Source organism: Cheilinus undulatus, linkage group 8, assembly GCF_018320785.1.
Source record: "Cheilinus undulatus linkage group 8, ASM1832078v1, whole genome shotgun sequence".
NCBI classification, from domain to species: domain Eukaryota; kingdom Metazoa; phylum Chordata; class Actinopteri; order Labriformes; family Labridae; genus Cheilinus; species Cheilinus undulatus.
The window spans coordinates 23,619,325-23,639,275 of NC_054872.1; the positions used below are offsets into that span (position 1 = coordinate 23,619,325).

At 39.7% G+C, this 19,951-nt stretch overlaps 1 protein-coding gene across 5 annotated transcripts in view; it reads right to left on the bottom strand.

Moving 5' to 3' along the window:
- Positions 1-2,928: 2,928 nt before the first annotated feature.
- The window catches only part of LOC121512990 (transcription factor HIVEP3), a 76,431-nt gene continuing 59,408 nt past the window's right edge, over positions 2,929-19,951 (bottom strand). For 4 of the 5 annotated variants that reach the window (XM_041792434.1, XM_041792435.1, XM_041792437.1 and 1 more), the window contains 4 exons: positions 11,208-11,383; positions 10,990-11,091; positions 5,975-6,603; positions 2,929-5,876 (listed from right to left, as the gene is read on the bottom strand). In XM_041792434.1, coding sequence (XP_041648368.1) covers positions 5,229-5,876; positions 5,975-6,603; positions 10,990-11,091; positions 11,208-11,383 — 1,555 coding nt within the window. In that variant the 3' untranslated portion in view covers positions 2,929-5,228. The remainder of the gene's footprint in view (positions 5,877-5,974; positions 6,604-10,989; positions 11,092-11,207; positions 11,384-19,951) is intronic. The other variant, XM_041792438.1, reaches the window with a different exon arrangement.

The window sequence follows — 19,951 nt, forward strand, 5'->3', positions numbered from 1 at the left end:
TGTGTAAAATGACAATAAAGCTCATTCAGTCATTCATGAAGAACAGAACATTTTCTCTGATGTAAAATCACTTAGGCATAATCTTTTTTTACAGGTTTGGAAGAGCAGATATTGGTATGATATTATGTCACATCATTTTGATCAAATGTTCTATGGAGGGTATTTATGAGGTATGCATCCTCAAGAAAGCCTGACAATGCAGCATGATAGAGGGCAGAGCAGAGCTCAGACAGGACATGACTGGTGCACTGATGGTATTAAAATGAGTTCTCTGCTAAATTTTGAAAAGTGTATGTACACAATAGAGGAAGTTTATGTTAAGTAAATCCAGCTCTTCTACAGGTCTGTCATATTCTGTCGGTCTACATAACCTGTCAGGGAGCAACATTTTGCCCTCTGATAGAGACTTGAGGAATGTGTGACGCAGAGATGTGATTGCCACACAGCTCCTTGATAGCACAGATTTTTTGAGCACATTCTTGCTTCAGAGGTTAGAAGTTCAGCTCCCTCAGGAGCGCAGATGTGCCCCTCTCCACAGGCAACCTCACATTACCCCCATATCTCTGAAAAATAGATAGCATGTAAAAGCCAAGTCAGAGGAAAAGCCCGAAGAGGAAGAGTCTCTTTTAATTGAGCCACACCCCAGTTGCCAGTTTCTGTCCTAGATGCAGGTGTTTGTTTTTAATTTGCAGCCTCCCCTCCTCTTTTCACTCCTTTGAATAAACACCTGCCCTCTCAGCTCTTTCCCTCTGTGCTGTCATGATGTACCGGATGTTAAAGGGGAGGAATCATCAGTCACTTCAATCTATTTTTGATACAGGTGCCTAAAAATAAAAGCGCCACCCTGTTGCTTGTTTTGTAACTTTTTCTGAGGAATGTCAAGTCACAGCAGCAAGCATCTTTTGGCTCCTCATCAACACACTCGCTGGATGTTCTCGAGTCAGCTTTACGCAATCCCCGTCCTGCTGTGTTGTCAAACATAGTGTGCAAAGTGCACCGGAAAACACTCCAGGGTAGGGAGTGATACATATGTGTAAATATTGTTTTATTCTACTTTATCTACATGAAATTAAAAACAGCAATGAAATGTGAAACGATAAAGATATGAGAAAGATGGAGGATTAAATGTGTTGGATGAAAATCAGCACTGTGTCATAAAAATGGGTGTGTACAGGACACAAATTGATCTGGTTGACCCAATTTAAAAACAACAGTCAGCAATTTATGGAGGTTATTTAAAATGAATCACATTTGATAAGGTGAATTTCTTTAAAAAGGTGTGTGCAACCCCTTTGATCCCAGTCAAAAACACCAAGGAAACCAGCAAACTGAATGAAAACAAAGAAGTCATGCTGATGAGTTACATACTTTCAGTTTTGCTTTCAAACTGTGCCTTATGTAGCAGGGACACTTAGTGGCTGTTTCAGAAAGAGAAGTAGTCTCAAAGGAGACCCGTGTGGCTATTTCCACATGGTGACAGGTGAATTTAAAGGGATGAGAAGCACACTGAAAGCTTTGTACTGGGTACAGGTATTCAGAGAAAAATATTTGATCATGATGTTAATCATATGCTGAAAAAACTCATATCTAAGCAAGTGTCTTTCAATTCACATTTCCCTAAAAATAATGGACAATTTTATAATTTCAAGGTATAAAACATAAAAGAAAGGGCTGAAATTCTTGTAAAAGTAAAAATAAACGTAAAACAAAAAATAAGGCAATTTGTGTTTGGTAGATTATTTCTTTGTTGTAACAATGCTTCTTGGTAATAAATCTTATACCATTGGAAAGCCTGTTTATTACCCTTTTAGATGAGGACACATTTGTAAGGATCATGCATTTGTGGGATGAGCAGCAGAGCTGAGTATGTGGGTTCTCTGCCAATGCAAAACAGCTGATTCTGCCATTGAGTCTTGTTGGGTGTTTGGTGGATTGGATGATTGAAGTTTGAAGAATCACGACATGTTGACAATTTAACAATTTATGAATTTAACAAACAGGAGCCTCAATAGCATGTGGAAGAACCATGCACAGCCACAACAGCCTGGCTCCTCCTCCTCATGCTGGTCACCAGCCTGGTCACACACTGCTGTGGGATGGCATCCCATTCTTCAACCAACATTTGTGGCAAGTCAGCCAACGTGGCTTGGTTGGTCACTTTGGCACGAACAGCACGCCCAAGCTGATCCCACTAGTGTTCACTGGGGTTAAGGTCAGGACTGCTGGCAGGCCATCCCATCCTCTCCACTCCCAAATTCTGGAGGTAGTCTCTGATAAACCACGCTCTGTGGGGGTGAGCGTTGTCATCTTGGAGGATAGAGTTCTTGCTGACAGGGTGAGAAAACAGTATTCTTGTGGTGTCATCTTCTTGGGACACCCACTTGGCGGCCTGTCTCTGACATTCCTGGTTATATGGAACTTGGCCTTCAGTTTGGAAATGGTGCTAGGGTTCACTCCAAACAATGCTGCAACTTGGTTTTGCGGAACACCAGCTTGAAGTTGCCCAACCGAGGGGCCCTATCCAGATCAGTCAAACGTGGCATGCCGATTCTTGAGGCAGACATCTACTGACCACTGTAGCAGGGCCCATGCTCACAGGGGTTGCCAGTCAGGCACCTGACTGACAGCACCTGGGGGTACCAGAAGCTCAAAACAAGAGTCAACAGCAACAGCAAAATAAGCTGTTTGGCATTGGCAGAGAAGATTTGGCACATTTTTCATGGGCCCAACCCACATACTCAGCTCTGTTGCTCATCCCACAAATGCATGATCCTCACAAATGTGGCATCATTTAAAAGGGTAATAAACAGGCTTTCCAATGGTATAAGATTTATTACCAGGAAGCATTGTTACAACAAAGAAATAATCTACCAAACACAAATTGCCTTACTTTTTGTTTCAAGTTTATTTGCCTCTTGGAAAGCCAACTTTTTAACTCAGGAATTTGATATAAGATTTGAGCCAGGACTTCACATTTCAACACACTCAAGTAAAATATGCTTGCTGTATTTAGATGTTATTTGGAGAATGAGTTTTTACATTAGACTATGACAACTCAACACTCATGAGATTTTAGACTAGTGTTACACTCAGGGCAACTATTATCATCAGATCAACTCAAACAATACCATACATTAAAAAGCTTAACTTCCTAAGAGCTTAAAAAGGAACCAAAAGCTAAATAATTAGTTGTTTTACTACTTTGCACATTCCTTTTTCTCTTTCCATGGATTTGATTTGTAAGCAGCAGTTTTAAAGCTCATGTGAGGAGTTTATATCTGGTTATGAAACAGAACTTTATGCCTCATGTCTCTGTATGATCTGTAAGAACCAGTAATTATTTCTGTGGAGTAATTATAAGCCTGATTAACAGTGCCCAAACAGTTTTTGTTGTTTATATTTTCCACTGCAAAGATTCATTAAGACTTGTGTTTGTAGATTTAAGTGGAGGTAAGATCAGACGTTTCATAGAATGTACTTCCTAAGCATAAAAAGGAGGAGACTAAAAAGGTTCCTCTTTTGTCCACAAGGGGGCTCTAAAGTCAACTCAAACCAAAAGTTCCTTTGAGCAGTTTTAATATGTAAAGAAAGATAGTGTTACAGAATTACTGTATTTTGTTTGGATTCATTGTTTAGGCAGAATTATTTGTAGAACACTGTAAACTTTTCAAGGGACTGCAACTATAGAAAAAGATTAAAGCTACTTATCATCATTCATCCCCTCTGGGTGTACAGTTTCACTTAGCTGAGTTTCACATACAATCAGGTGCAAAACTATAACCAAAAAATGGTTAATTCTTCATTCTTGGAGCCAGTTTAGCTCAGCTGGTAGAGCAGGCACCCATATGCTGAGGCTGTCTTCCTAGTTGCAGGATTGATTCCTGGTCTCTGTGCATATTTGATGCATGTCTGTTCCCAGTCCCAGCACATAAAACTAGCATGATTTGGCACCAGATTGAGAGGGAAGAAATGTTTTGACTAAAAGGAAAGACTAAAATGTAATCACTTTCTAGGGATTAAAACTGGACTAAAATGTTTTTGAGCTTTTGCTGACTAAAACTATATAGGTTAGAAATGACTAAAATGTGACTAAAGATTATGAACATTTAAATCTTTGGACAAACACTAAAATGAAAAACAACTACCAAAATTAAAACTGAACAAGAAGAGATCAGTAAAGAGATAAGATGTATACTTTGTCCAAATGTGACATTACTAATGTTGTTCACAGGAGCTCTAAACTTCTGAAATGTGGTTTAGGATAGGAGCAGGAAAAATTTACAACTTCATGAGAAAAACAACAAAATCACACTCTGATGACTGAAATGGAAGAAAGGCGAAGCTTCAAGGTATTCTGGTGCTTTTTTTATTTTTTCAATGACTAGAAATTTTGCTGTGTGTGAAATCTGCAGGGCACTTAGTCCTCCAATACCAGCTAAACTCCATTCCTCATTTTTTGAATATTTCAAGTCACAGAAACATCATGAAAAAGACACAGAAAAAATGTCCTCTTCCTTAAAAAAAAGTAAAAAAAATGAAACAATGATCATTGTCATCGAACAACAATAAATAAAGAGCGCTCTTCCCTGTACAGAGATAAACTCTACTCTAAAGTCTTCTGTAATAAAAAATAGAACTTCAGTGCAATTCCTCTGACATGTTTCTGCTGCGCCTTCAAAAGTCTCCATGATAGCTCGCTCTCTGTTACCCTGTCAATAAAGCCACTACCTTTGGAACAGAAACAATCATATCACCAAATATTAACCCCCATGGAAAATAAAACATGGAAAAATTCACAGCCTTCTCTCTGTACTGTACATCTCAAAACACAAACCTGGACAGAAAAGGCACAATAAACTACAATTTGAGTAATACTGGACAAAATTTGGACAAACAAAAACTGGAATTATTTTGATTAAAGATTTTGGTCATTTACAAATGTTTCCATATTCAATTTACATATATTCAAACAGACAGTAAGATTACCAGTATCAATAGAGATACAGGAGGGATATATTTGTGTATATATAATTCATATGTATAGATAGACATTATTTTTACAAAGGAAAAAGTGCATTTTTATAACAAACCTGAATATTGCCGAAGAACAAACATTTAAGTTAACAATAGTATTGAAAACTGTATAAAAACAAAGCAATAAAAAACAAGACTAGTGTAGCAACCAATAAAGCAAAGTTGGATGCATGATGCATCAAGGTGTGACACTTTTAAGTGCTCTGGTCTGTTCGCTCTCCTTTAACTCCTCCCTTTTCTAACCCATTGCCAGACTGTGACTCCTCCCCCTCCTGCTGCTGTCCAATGACACGAGAAGCTACGGTGGCTGGGAGATGTGGGGGTGCGCTTGAACGACTGTCTCTGACGCAGCGTTCGGGTGTCTCAGTAGCAGAGCTGTGGGTGTGGGCGGAGCTTTGCGAGCTGCCATATTGCTTCGAGTCTGTGATCTCCCCCGCCTGTTTGGAGCATGTGAGTGCTGTGCTGTAAACGCATCGTGCTGATTGGCTGGTTCCTGCTGCCTGGTGCTCTGACCAGGGGTCTCCAGGAGTCCTAAGCCCTTGAGTTCTGGGGGTCCTGCCCCAGTAAGATTCAAACCTGGCAAATGAAGGCCCTTCCATGGGGGGTGAAGTGGGGGATGAGGGTGTGGTGGGGTGGGACCTTGGTCTTGCCTGTACCATTTGGATCCCTCCAATGGGGATCATTGGGTAGGGGACCCTGGCTTGTTGGGAGTGCATGGGAAGATGGCTGAAGGTGGTGTCTGCTGTTTGAAGGCCAGGATAACCCTCACATGTGGAGAGACGGAAAGCAGGTGGAAACAAGCTGGATTCTGGCAATGTTGGTCCCTCTGTACCACTTTTGTCCTGTAGGGGGAGTAAAAACCTCAGGATTACATTTCAAGGACTTTCTACAGGATTTCGCTGAAACAATGATGCCTGTTTCTCCACAAAAATAGACTTACCTGTTTGAGATAACCACTTTTTGTCCCTGGGGTCTCCCATGGCAGGTACCCAGGGGTCCTGTGCTGTAACCCAAGCGGAGAGGGGAGGGCTCGAGCTTGTGATGAGCGGTGGCAGCTGGGTGAAACAGGCCGCAGAGGAGAAAGAGGTCTGATGGGAGATGGTCCTCTCTCAGGAGAGGGAGAGAAATGCTGGGTGGGTGAAGATAACTCTGTCCTGGGGGAAGACAGCTCCAAGCGAGGGGAGAGGCTTCGGCTGGGGGAGCAGCTCTCACTACTGGGGGAGAAGGCTCTAGGTGAAGCCTTCCAGCCCCGCCGGGAAAACAAAGCTCGTCTGCTACCTGGAGAGGCGGCTCGTCTGCTAGGCCACACTCCCCTCGGAGAGGAGTCCTGACCGGGACTGAGACTGGCACCCAGATGCTCAGCTTCAGGAGTGCCCTGTTGAGAGTGCCAGGAAAGCCCTCCTGTGGATGGGTGGGTGTCGGATGAACAGGAGGACGGAGGGTCGTCATGGGAAGCAGACTCCTCTTCTTCGTCATCATCGTCATCGTCATCGTTCTCAGACTCCTCCACGTCAGAAAACTGGTGTTCGTCCTGTTCCTCCAGGCCACACACACGCTCCTCACTTCCTGCTGTGCAGACACAAAAAAGCAAACATGATAAGTTAAACTAGTTATGAAACAGACTGAAATTCAAAGTGATTCTTCTTAGCGACATACAAAAATCAGCCAGACCACAACCAACTAGATTGACCATTTCTTCATTACAATTCTATATCATGAATTTTAATTCTTTTAACTGCAGTATGCAGGATAGGTGTCACCTTTTACAGTATGCTGAAGAAGCATCCTTTTCTTTCACAGCTAATTCAGAATGAGATTTCTTTAGTCAGAAAACAACTTGACACACAGAACAAAATCTGAAAAGAGACGCTAAAACCCACACTCAAAAGACACTGCATCAGCTGCAGTAGATGGGGTAAGAACAGCCCCTACAAAGAGAAGGAGGCCTTTAAAAATAAAGAAACAAAACCGTGTGCAATTTAAGATATTGCTGCAAAACGTCCTTTAGCTACTTACATTCTGTCCAGGGATGGGGACCACTAATTTTTATTGATAATGATACCCTTATTGATAAATCTTACCATCTTAGTCCTTTAAGGTACCACTTTTGATCATTTGATCAATCCATTGTTTACTGAGGACAAAATGACAATACATCTTTAACAGAAGTGGTATAAGCTGAGTAAATATTGACTTAAGTTAAAGAAGTCATGATTCAATCTGTTGCATCTAATCTATATCAATGAAATCACAAATTCCTCATCTTCACAACTGAAATTTAGTTTCTCAACAAGTCAAGCATTTGAACAAATCATGACATTTTATTTACATTTGTCTAAAAGTCATTTTACTGACCTGACCTGGAAAGCATTCGATATAACCATCTTTCAGCTCGCCAACTTCTACCAGTTTCTACACTGAGTTTAACATTTGATCAATCCTTTAAACTAATGAGAGTTTAAGCTACAGCATTTTGATTCAACTTGATGCACAATGCAGATGTACTTAGACGTTATGTGCCCCTGGCCGAGCAAGAACTGATGTATGGTTCTGCACCATTAATTAAAGAAGGACCATTTTACTTATTTTCAGTCCTGATCTGGAAGTGTTTTGAAGTCCAGTGATGGGGGCCAATTGAAAATGCTTACTCCAGCTTCAGCCTTCTTTTTCAGCAGCCCCAGAAAAAGTTGTGGAGCTGAAGTTGGCCATAACCTCCTGCAAACAGCTACAACACAACAATGCTGCCACCTGTTAGGTAAATCAGATTCCCCCCTATTTAAGGATACACCTCTCAACAACATGTTAATTTCTTCTGGAAAAAACTGGCATCTTTAATTCTGCAACTACAGAATTGGATTTTGCAGTCAGTCTCAAGTGGACATTTAAGGAACTGCAGTGTTTTGCACCTCTGCACTGGCTTCATTTCCAACCCCTGATTTTGCAGCTTGGCAACGATGTAGATGCTCAGCTACTTAATGTTACGCATACCCTAATTTTAAGTAGCTTCTATGTTGCAACTCCAGCTCACTGCTCCAAACAGGACCCTGAGTGGCATCTAATGCTGAAACACATATTAACTATGATTAAGTAGTGTGTAATACGCAGTATAATACCTTTACTACATCTAATAGGTTTGCTTTAACCTTTATATATTGGGTGTATAAAAGGCTAAGACGTATGCTGTTGTGACCGCAAATACAGTTGTCATCATCACACACTGAAATTTCCCTCAATTCATGGTGTATTGCAAGTGGCAGCTATACTGCTCCCGAGGTGCTGAGGTGCATAATGATGACAAAAAAAAAAGACCAACGGGGTGCACGCTGCTTTTTGCCATCTTGTCAAGGGATGCACAATACAGGATTTTTGCTAATATTCAATATGCCACTCTTTCCAAACTAATTTTAGCCAATACTGATACCAATAAATTGCAGTTCAGATCTAAAATTTTTGTTCTAAAACACATTTTAAAAGTGAAGGGATGAACAAAGAAACAAACTACTGAGGCCGACATTGGTCTGTTGATCTGGCTTAAAACGCCAGAAAAAGATTCTTACATACAGCCAATATAGGACCATATTTACAGAAGATATAGGGAGATACAGGCCAACATTTACTGCCTATATTGGCCAATATTTACTAAATATATATGCCAATATTTACAGCCTACACAGGCCATTATTAACAGCTAATTTAGGCCAATATTTACAGAAGATATAGGGAGATATAGACCAATATTAACAGCCTACATAAGCAATTATTAACAGCCTACACAGGCCAATATTAACAGTCAATATAGGCCAGTATTTACAGCCTATATAGGCCAATATTTATCAGCCTACATAGGCCAATATTTACAGAAAATATAGTTAGATATTTACAGGGTGAAATAGGCCAATATTTACAGCCTATATAAGCCAATATTTAAAGCTGATATAGGCCAATAGTTACAGCCTATATAGGTGGATATTTACAGCAGATATAGGCAGATAAAGGCCAATATTTGCAGCAGATATTGGCCAATATTTTCAGCAGATATAGGCCATTATTTACAGCCAATAAAGGCAGATATAGGCTATTATTTACAGCCAATAAAGGCAGATATAGGCCATTATTTATAGCTGATATAGGCTAGCATCTACAACAGATAAAGGCCATTATTTACAGCAGATATAGGCTAATATTTACACTAGATATAGGCCAATATTTACAGCCAAAAATGCAGATATAGGCTATTATTCACAGCCAATATAGGCAGATATTTTTGGCCACTGTATGTAGGCGAACTTTTACAGACAATATATTGGTTGTAATTATTGGCAGAAATGTCCATACCTTCAAATACCACTAATGACATATTTATATTATAAGCTAATATCTGCTGATACCATTCCCATACCAATAATAATCATGCAGTCCATAATCTTTTTGTTCCTCCTGTTTGATTGAATACTTCTCAATTACAGACAAGTTACCAGTGAAGTGACTCACAGAGTGTGTATCAACTTGTATCATTGGGGATGAGAGCTCAACTATCCTATTTTAGCTAGCAGAGGTACAAACTCTCAATGGTGAAAACAGATAACGCTAAAAAGAGTTACAGAGCTGCACAGGAACTGCATGTTTTTACTGGACACAATAGAAATAGCCATTTTTTCCCTCATGGCTTCCTAAAACAGTCTATAGTCTGGAGTTTATGGTATTCATAAGTGCCTCAAAAATCATCTCATTAAATATTTCCCTCTACATTTATATTGTTTGCTTGAGAACTCTAACCTTGCAAAGCAGATGGATTCGCCCATTTCCCTGTTTCTCACTGGCAAATTCATCTTGCAAAGCTTCTGTCTGAACCCGTCTTTGGGTTCGGTTAAAAAATGACAAGACAAATCAGCGTTAAGGGGCGGTGCTTTCAGGTGTGGTGGAGTCGTGACGTATGCAAACAACGAGAAGAAGCCAGTGCAGTTATGGTGGAAGACATCAATGTGGATGCTGCTAAAGCGCCAGTTTTATCAGAACTTGACGACATTTCTTTGTTAAAAGAAGAACAGACAACAGCGTTGAGTTGTTTTCTTTTTGAAAAACAACAAAAGTCGTGTATTGACATGTCTACAGTTGCTATGGTTCGCATTATGCAGCTCTCTACTGAGTTTAGCCTATTCCTCAGTAGGGGCGCACCTCGGTTTGGGGCTACGATGTCACGTGTTCTGTTGCTCTGATTGGCCTGTAAAGATGTGACAGACAGAACGTTCATCCAATCACCCTCTGAGTCTTTTTTCAAAGGCTCTGCCCTTTCCCAGTTACCGTCTATGAAAGGTTTTCCCGATGGATGTGTGAAACAAATCCATCTGGATTGTCAGGTCATCAGAACTCGACATTTGACTATTAATTTTCAACAAGCACAGGTTTAGGACAACTCTCTGTATGTTTCTGACACACCTCGCCCCCCCACCCATCGAGCCTATTACATATTTTATCATACATGTTAAAAATAGACTGAGCATGGAAAGACTGAGTAGCATCTAGTCACAAACTATGTGAACAGAAAGAAAAGACGGTGTAAATGGCGCATCCTTGGCTGTGATGAGTTAAATCTGTCAACATGAATGAGACAGAGAGGAGGAGCATTATTACTGGAAGGTTAGCAGGGTGAAAGGGAGGTTTTCTGGCTATTTAATGGGACAAACTTCAGTGTCAAAATGAGTATTGCCATTCGCCAGAAACACATCCTTGACAACAAGGTGTCCTGGCCAGACTGTTTTGTATTCTTCATTCATTTATCTTCTACTTTTTCATATTTCTTATGCAAGGCCACAGGGAAAAGAATAGAACATAGTGTTGCATAAGCTGTCAGAGTTGAACAGCTACTATTCTTCACCGGCACAAGATCATCCAGCTGTGTACCAACATTTCTCCATAGTGAATGGGAAAAATGCCACTCTATTCTTTCTAAAGTACCTGTTTCCTCACTCTCTGGCTCATCCAGTGATGACTCAGATACTCCCATCGCTTGGCACTTTTTCCCATGAGCCTTTGACTTCATGTGTTTGGTAAGGTTCCCTAGGTAAGAACAAGAAAATCACATTAAAAGTGCCACTACAAGATACTTCAACAACACAGGTACATCACAGCGAATAAAGGAGATTGTTCCAGTGTTTATGTAACTGTCCCCTTACCTTTGGTTTTGAAGGCAAAGTTGCAGTGTTTGCAGATGTACGGGCGGACATCTGTGTGTGTTCGGATGTGCTTTTTTAGCATGCTGGGCTTCTTACAGCGGATGCCACATTCTCCACATATGTACTTTCCCCTGCCTCGACCTCTCACATAAACATACTCCTCATTGGACTTATACCTAAGAGAGACGAGAGAGAGAAAAACAGGATTTCTTACAAAGGCTGGGGATTTCACTTTGTGGATAGCACAAATACCTAAACAAAACGAAAACATGTTTGAATTAAAATAAATAAAAGAAAAAAATCTTGGTCCTACAATGTTACTATGCTCACTGGTTGTTCTAAGCTTCAGAGAAAACTAAGAGACAATAAAAGTTTGTAAGCATCAGAAAAAGTTACTTAGTTTGCCATTGAAACCAAAGATTACGTGGGCACGCCACTGTTTGATTGACAGCTGCCTGCCTCCTTACACCAGCAATGGTATGTACATGCTGCTCTCGACAGCATGTTTAAGTCATCCGAGACAGAGAAGGAAGCAGAAGCCTGATGTCTGAGAATTATTCCTTTGAATGGTCACTGAAGGTTAAATTACAACATTCTTTATTATCCATATTTAAGTCAAAGTAAGCACACACATCCAACGTTAGATAACATTCTAGGTTTTGTGAAACTAAAAAAACCTTCAATAATTACTTTTACCACTAGAAAATGACAAGAAAAGCCCATGTCAAAAACCTGCAGCTGAAAACAGACAATCCCCATTATTAGCCACTTGCAGATAATGCTAACCCCGATGTAACTCCTATAAAGACACAGATTTTTATTACAATTAGTTAGCAGAATTTTATGTCACAATATATCCAAGCAACTGCGGCAAATTCAAACCCAACATCAGACATGCTTTGAGTAACTTGGATTTCTAACAAGTATTGAAAACAAAATCATACCCTCTGTTACATGGAGAGCTACATGGATCTGGTTTGTGAGGTTTCTCCTGACAACAGCAGATAAAGAAAAAGTTTATGAAACTGATTTGTGGTAGAAATTATATGCTCCATCTGGATTGTCAGGTCATCAGAACTCGACATTTGACTATTAATTTTCAACAAGCACAGGTTTAGGACAACTCTCTGTACGTTTCTGACACACCTCACCCCCCCACCCATCGAGCCTATTACATATTTTATCATACATGTTAAAAATAGACTGAGCATGGAAAGACTGAGTAGCATCTAGTCACAAACTATGTGAACAGAAAGAAAAGACGGTGTAAATGGCGCATCCTTGGCTGTGATGAGTTAAATCTGTCAACATGAATGAGACAGAGAGGAGGAGCATTATTACTGGAAGGTTAGCAGGGTGAAAGGGAGGTTTTCTGGCTATTTAATGGGACAAACTTCAGTGTCAAAATGAGTATTGCCATTCGCCAGAAACACATCCGTTACGTTTCTCCTGACAACAGCAGATAAAGAAAAAGTTTATGAAACTGATTTGTGGTAGAAATTATATGCTCCGTAAAAATAAACTACATCAAGTCCCTTCATTATTACAGGCCTTTCACTGACATACCACTTATTTATTTGTCTGATTGCTCAAAAATATTGATTTGTGCAGCCTTTTGATGATTTTTTGTTTTTGTATTGGGCCTCCACTTTGACACCCTCCATGGATGAGGCAGGTTGTGCTTATCTCTGCGGATCTCGTCATGTGCGTGGGTAAGTAGCGTTTCCAGATGATAAATCTCATCCTGCCTTATTCAACAGTCAAATGATGATTTTTGCTGTTAACCAGTAAACCAGTTTAAGTAGCATGCCGTAACTCAGTTCATCTGACGCCCACCCTTCAGCAGTGGTTAAACATGATTTTATTTTTCTCAAACAGATCCTTCAGTGTCTATCAATAACTCCTCTTCCTCCTCTGTCCCCTTGTCCTGTGTTGTCCCCAAAGGTTTCATACTTGGCCCAGTTCTCCTCTCCATCTATTTGCTTCCATTAGGTCAAATTATTAAAAACACAACATCTCATTTTGCTTTTATGCAGATGATACACAAATTTACCTACACCTTAAACCCAGCAACGAAAACAAACTATCCTTTTTTTAAAAATATATCTTATTTTGCTTTAAAAAACAGTCACATACAGAACAAACAAAACACAGCAAACATATGCATACCTCAGACAATACAATAAAAACAAATAATAACCCTAGCTCTTTGAGGAAGCTGCTTAGGGCCTGTGGGCCACTTAAAGTCAGATACCCAGCAAATCCCCACAAGGATTATCGGGGTCGATATAAACATACAGTGTACGCATACTTATAAACATTGGATTGAAAATATGAATATGGAATGGATCTAGCTAAACAAAAAAGAAATTCATATTCATATGTCATACCTGAGTCAGAAATGTATTGGGGGTGGGACAAAAAAATCGATACAGCACAGTATTGTGATATTTTGTCTGGTGATAAATCGTATCGTCTTGTCCACCAACTATATATTTTTTCAAATGAATTGCTAATATGAACTGAACTCTATGATAATGGAAAAACAAAATCAATTGTTTGGACAATTGTTGGTCCAGTGTGGTTGGCAGAGGTGACGGTCATAGACCAGGAGAAAGTTAAGATAAGAGATGATAGGCTTTAGTGTCCCCATAGGGAAATTTATCCTGGACTCTGTCACACAGTTACAAAATCAATAAATACTTACATACAGGTCATACAGAACACATAACAAAGTTAGAACAAACATGGCAGCACCAGGGAAAGAACATTAGGAATGCAAGCAGGGCACAAATGAGACTGACATGACACATGAGGTTTGCAAGAATTGCCACATGAAAATAAAATACTGTGGAAATACAACAAAAACGTGAGGGCAAGGCTAATGCTAAACAGTTGAAAAAATGGTATGGATTGCAATATATCGTAATATCTGGTATTGCAATACTCACTGTGTTGCAAAATGTTTAAAATTGCAATAATATCGAATCGTGACCCAAGTATTGTGATAATATTGTATCATGGGGTCACTAGTGATTCCCAACACCTAATATCTATGTACTCGCCATCAAGGCCTTTTTTTCACAGCTGGCAGAATAATGCTCAAATTAAATCCTTCCCAAATCTTCAAGAACTGATACTGCTTGCTCATAGATACCACTTCCAAATCATCTTTAAGCCAATTGTCTATATGAAAACAATTTGGTTTTCCTCACCTTCCAATTCACAAGTATTGTTCATTTCACAGATAGAAAAACTAATCAAATCAGGTGTTTTAATTCTTTAGAAGTTACTCCATCAATCTTATTTCCTAGTAGAACCACTCTTGAGACAATGTGAAATTTTCTTTCAAAATTTTACATAACAATTCTTTTACATTGATCCAGGGTCTCTGGACCTCTTGGTCAATGCCAAAATTGGTGTATAAAAAACTATCCTGAATGGCCACAAATTTCGTTCAGCTAATCGAGAAAAACTGAGGAAATCATTATTGGTCAACAGCATCTCTCTGACCGTATCTCATCTCATCTTAGTCCACTATCTAATTCCATAACACCACATACAAAACAATCTTGGCGTCATAATCTATTCAGGTTTTAAGCAGGAAAAACAAATCAATCAGGAAGTAAAAGTTAGTCTTATGCAGTTCTGTATCATCTCCAGACTCAGACCGATTCTCTGTATCTCTGACTTTGAAAACTCATCCATGCATTCATTTCATCCCATCTGGATAACTGCAATTTACTATATTTCAGTATCACGCACTCTTGTTTATCCTGGCTTCAACTTGTGCAAAACGCAGCTGGGTGAGTTCTTTCCTCCCTACACTGGCTACCGGACTGCACTAATCACACTGCAACTACATCACACAACTCCTGTCCCCATACCATGTTAGACAACTGAAGTCACCAATGACACTCTGGAGCAACTGTGGGTGTAAAGAGCATTATATATAAAGTTAATTTGGTTTGATATAAGTAAATCAGAGGCACTAATATTAATTTCAGTTTGTTTCATAACCAAATAAAAACTCTTTATGGAAACTTCATCATGTGATGCAGGTTTGTGTTCAGCACAAAAACATTCATACATCTGCACCCAAAACACTCCCATACACACTGGCACACTGATACACAAGGGAAACTGGAAACAAGGCTGTCTTTATAGAGGCGGGCAAGGGAAGCCCCACCAAACCAAAACCAGAGCAGCTCTGAGCTCCTTGGCTGTTTCCTCCACTGCACCGTGAGCGTAGAGAATACAGACTATTCTACTGCGACTGCTCCATCCCGCCAACAACAGCAGCAGCTGAAGAGAGGGCAGGGAAGCCTGGCTATGGCCCACAACCTAAAAAAAGACACTATATATAAAAATCAAGTCACACATTTAGATCATGTCTATAAAAACTCTGTTTATACACAGTCTGAATGTTTACCAAAAGGCTACTTGTGGACTGAGTGGACCGCAGACGTTTTATATTTGAATGAATTGTCCTCTATTGAAACCCCGCTCTGTTCTCTGCTCTAACAAAGAGCAGGATCATAAAGTCAGAATTGTAAAATATCTAATATGTGCTTAGAGTGTCAAATGACAGGAGGTGTACCCTAGCTCCCAGAATCCAGCCTGTGGATGTTCCCTGTTTTTCAACACAACCCGCAACAGAAAACATAACAAATTGTTGCACAAGTCTAAAATAGTCTCAACAGTGGCTTTATGTTGTATTTATTCACAGGCTGGCTACTGTTTACTGGCATGTTTTTCTTGGTGCTGCTAAAAATATTCATCCTCAGGATAAACAAGGCAGAAGTTTCACTTCACGCACTGAACATTAAATCAGCTGTCTGTGTCGATGTTTCCCCAACCAACAATCTACCCTGGTTTGTTACAGAGATTCAAGACCACCGTGGCAGATTACAGGAAAGAAGACCTCTGCAGCCAGACAGACAAAGCTTCACAGTGGAAGGTAAAACTTTACTAAAACTGAAACTCACTTCAAACAAATTTACATATTTCATCAAAAAGACGTAAACTTAATGATCATGTTAACGTGTTGTAAAGTAGAACAGAACAAAATATCAATAAGGCAGCAGTATATCATCATTCTAACTCAAGGTGATATGGTAATTAATCCACCATATTTGACTTACTGTGTTTCTGCTTCATGACTACACATGGAGGTGCTAATGACTTAAAAGAGAGTAAAATAAATCAGAGGAACAATGTGGCACCACCTGTTCACCACAGCCTACAGTCTTCACTAAACCACCCCTTACACTCATCCTACCCCTCACATAGTTTGTCCATGTATATGTGTTCCTGTAAAGTGTCCTTGGGTTTCTTGAAAGGCGCTATATAAATTCAAGATATTATTATTATTATTATTATTATCATTATTATTATTATTATTATTATTATATTGGAAAGCAGAGAAAACATTTAGAATCTGAAAAATAGCAGGAAAAAATACAAAAATCTTACACTTTACCTTTCTATGAGTATTTTATGCCCTTCAGTTAACTAGAAAATCATTATTTATCACTGTATTATTGTCTTGAAAATATCATTATAGCCATAAAATCCCTTTGTTGGACCATGAATCATATTATAATGTATAGAAGTAGCTGTTTGACAAGAGCCATCAATATGAAGTCCAAAGAGGTATCAATGCAGGGAAAGGAGGCGATAATTAGGCTTAAAAAACTACCACAGAGAACTCCATTGGATGATTACAGAATCCTTTCTTTGGTGAACAAAAACCCTATCGCAACATCATGACAAGTCAAGAATACTCTAAAGGCAGTCTTTGTACCATTGTTAAAGTCTACAATCAAGAGATGCCTTCATGAATGTAAATCCAAAGGCTCTACACCAAGGTGCAAACAACTGGTAACAAACAAGAATAAGAAGGATTAAACTTCATCATAAAACATGTAAAAATGCAAATGTATTATAATGTATCACATAATTTCATGATTTGCCCCAAGATTCCTGCCCCTACTCAAATCTCTTCATACAGTTATGTCAATGTCCATTTCACCTGTGAAGTTTATATGTTTTAAGTCTAAAATGTTATCTAGTTTCACAATGAAAAATATCTGCATTTTCTAACATAAACTGTTGAGTCACTGCTCAATATTAGCACTGATATTCAACTGACTTTGATTGCCACTTAGAAGAAACAGCAATGTTTGCCTAATTTCTAATGGCTGTTTTTGAAAAATAGCTGCTTTGATTCATTATCTGTTTCTTCAACTGTGCGATGTTCCCTGAGACCCCTGCTGGCCTCTAGGACCTCTGGAATGGATGAGCATGCTCAAAGCTGCATGGCGCATTCATATATAAAATGTTTGTTATCAAGGATAAAATGAGTGGCAAACAGAAGGCAGACAGGTATAATGAACATCAACAGAGTCAGGGTACAAACACTCTGCAAGAGAACTGTAGTGCTTATTTGCATGCATGGAGGAAATACAACAGGACATCAAGGGTGTAGGTACACGCAGGAAAGAGAGAGCAGAGGAGAGAGATGGCACACAGCGGAGGATGGAAGGGACTCAAAAGAGAATAATACATATGTTAAGTAAAACGGGAAGAGCTGCCAGAGAGGCACAGGCAGAGTGAACAGAAGGGTGGTGCAATGGAGACGGAAATAAGCAGAGGGCTGAAAGCTGTTCATGGATGAAAATACAGTTCCTGTGCGTGTGTAATGTGTGGCTGCAGAGTGATACAGATTAGTAATTAATGCCTTATCTACTGTTAACCAGACAGCTCATCCACGCTCAATCTGTGTGCACAATGATTCAAAACAAAAGCCTTAATGTGCAAGTGCTGACATACACAGTGAAACTCCCATAAGCAAAATGTTTTACTAATAGGGTTGGGACTCAAAGGGTTACTCGTGATACAATAAGATACAGTACTGTGACTTCCTTTCCTCCCTGCCTGCATGGGTTTGGTTGGTTTAGTTTCCTGGTTGAATAGCCAACAAGCAGAGTCAGGAATGATATCGTAAACTGTGTACACCTGAGTTAATCCACCTGCTGCTTGTTTAAGTGGCTTCCACTCTAAGGGAACACATACATGAAGCCCAGTACTGAACTGAAGCATTGTTCTAGCCCCAGCCTGGGCCTGAGCATTGTAACCTAGCTCTTGTACATGTGTCATGATTTGGTAATATGACACACACCAGGTTTCATTTGCAAGAAGCGCAGTCTCAGAGTCAGCATAATGTAGAACAACACAAAGAACATGACTGCAACTTTACAGACTTCATGGGTTGATTTGGCCAGATGATGCCCTCTAAGCTGCAAACTCCATGTACTTAATGTTTGCACCATTTTGATTAACTTCTCTCATCAACGGGACCTTGTTACCTCTGAGATGCTCTCACCAACTGATAACTAGCGGCTTGTGCCACTGGTTGGGTCGTAATGTTAATAATGAGATTACAGTCAGAAGTCATTGCCTCTGGGATCCAAGACAGTCTGGCAGCAGAAAGTAATGCTCTCTTGCAAAGCATTACTGTGAGACCCCATATCTGTCAGAATGGAGTGCTGGTATTTGCCTGTACAATGTACTTCCAGTGTTAGCTTCGATTTGAAATTGAACTTGATTCATAAACAAAGTCTGGCAGTAACATTCATAAAATAGCTGCATTGCAAACATTAGGAGGAAGCTGGAGTACCCGGAGAGAACCCACGCATGCACAAGGAGAGTAAAGGCCCTGACCGGGAAGTGAACCAGGGACCTTCTTGCTGTGAGGCAACAGCGCTAACCCCTGCACTGTGCAGCCCATGTAGATTCAGCACAATAAACAATGTGACATGGTTGACAACAATGATAACGTAATTTAACAGTGATTCTTCAATAATCAGTAGATTGCAACTCAGTCATTAGATGACAAGCACTGTGTCTAAATAACTAAACAATATTAAATACCAAGTACAGTACAGCATTACTGTATCTATTCAATACAATTTAGTGGCAGTTTCACCTCTTCCCATGCTTCTTCCTTTAACTTCTTTTCACTGTGTCTGGCATTAACCCATTGGTGTATTTTTTTTGGTATTTGGCCAGTTAACTTCTGTTCACTTTAGCCTGAGTCATTACACACACACCCCCATGAGGAATTGACACTGGGATTAAAGTTGCAAGGAAAATGTGTTCCTTGCAGTTGTCTTTCTCTCAAAACAGTGATCTCTAAAATTGTCAATAACGGTTAACCTCTTCCAATTCTCCCTACTCTCCACTTTATTCAATGGTTTTATCACCACTTCAATGTCATAGAAATAAACAGAATTGGCCCCTCAGGCAAGATTAAGCTCTTACCTTAACAAATTCAAAAAAGAAGTATGCACTGGAAAAAAATCCCTCAGACATTTGTGGAAACACATATTTATGTAAATATTCCAATGCAGTAAAGTGTGCACATCGCACATGTTTAAATTAAGATACAAACATGTGCACACAGTGCAAACAAACATGACAATCCAAACTATGATGCTTACTGATTTGTGGCAGATTGCCTCATACTGTTCCCCTGATGCTTACATAACCCTAAAAACAGCCACTTACGAGAGTTTCACAAAGTGAAGTTAGAGACCACCTTTCCCCTTCACACACACACAAACACATGCTGCTACATCTCTAAATTAACACTTCTTAAACACAGCAATCATGCCAGCAGTAAAAGAGAGAAAAAAAGCCTGGCTGCAGGTACAAATGAAGTCCCAGCGGGCTTCACTGCC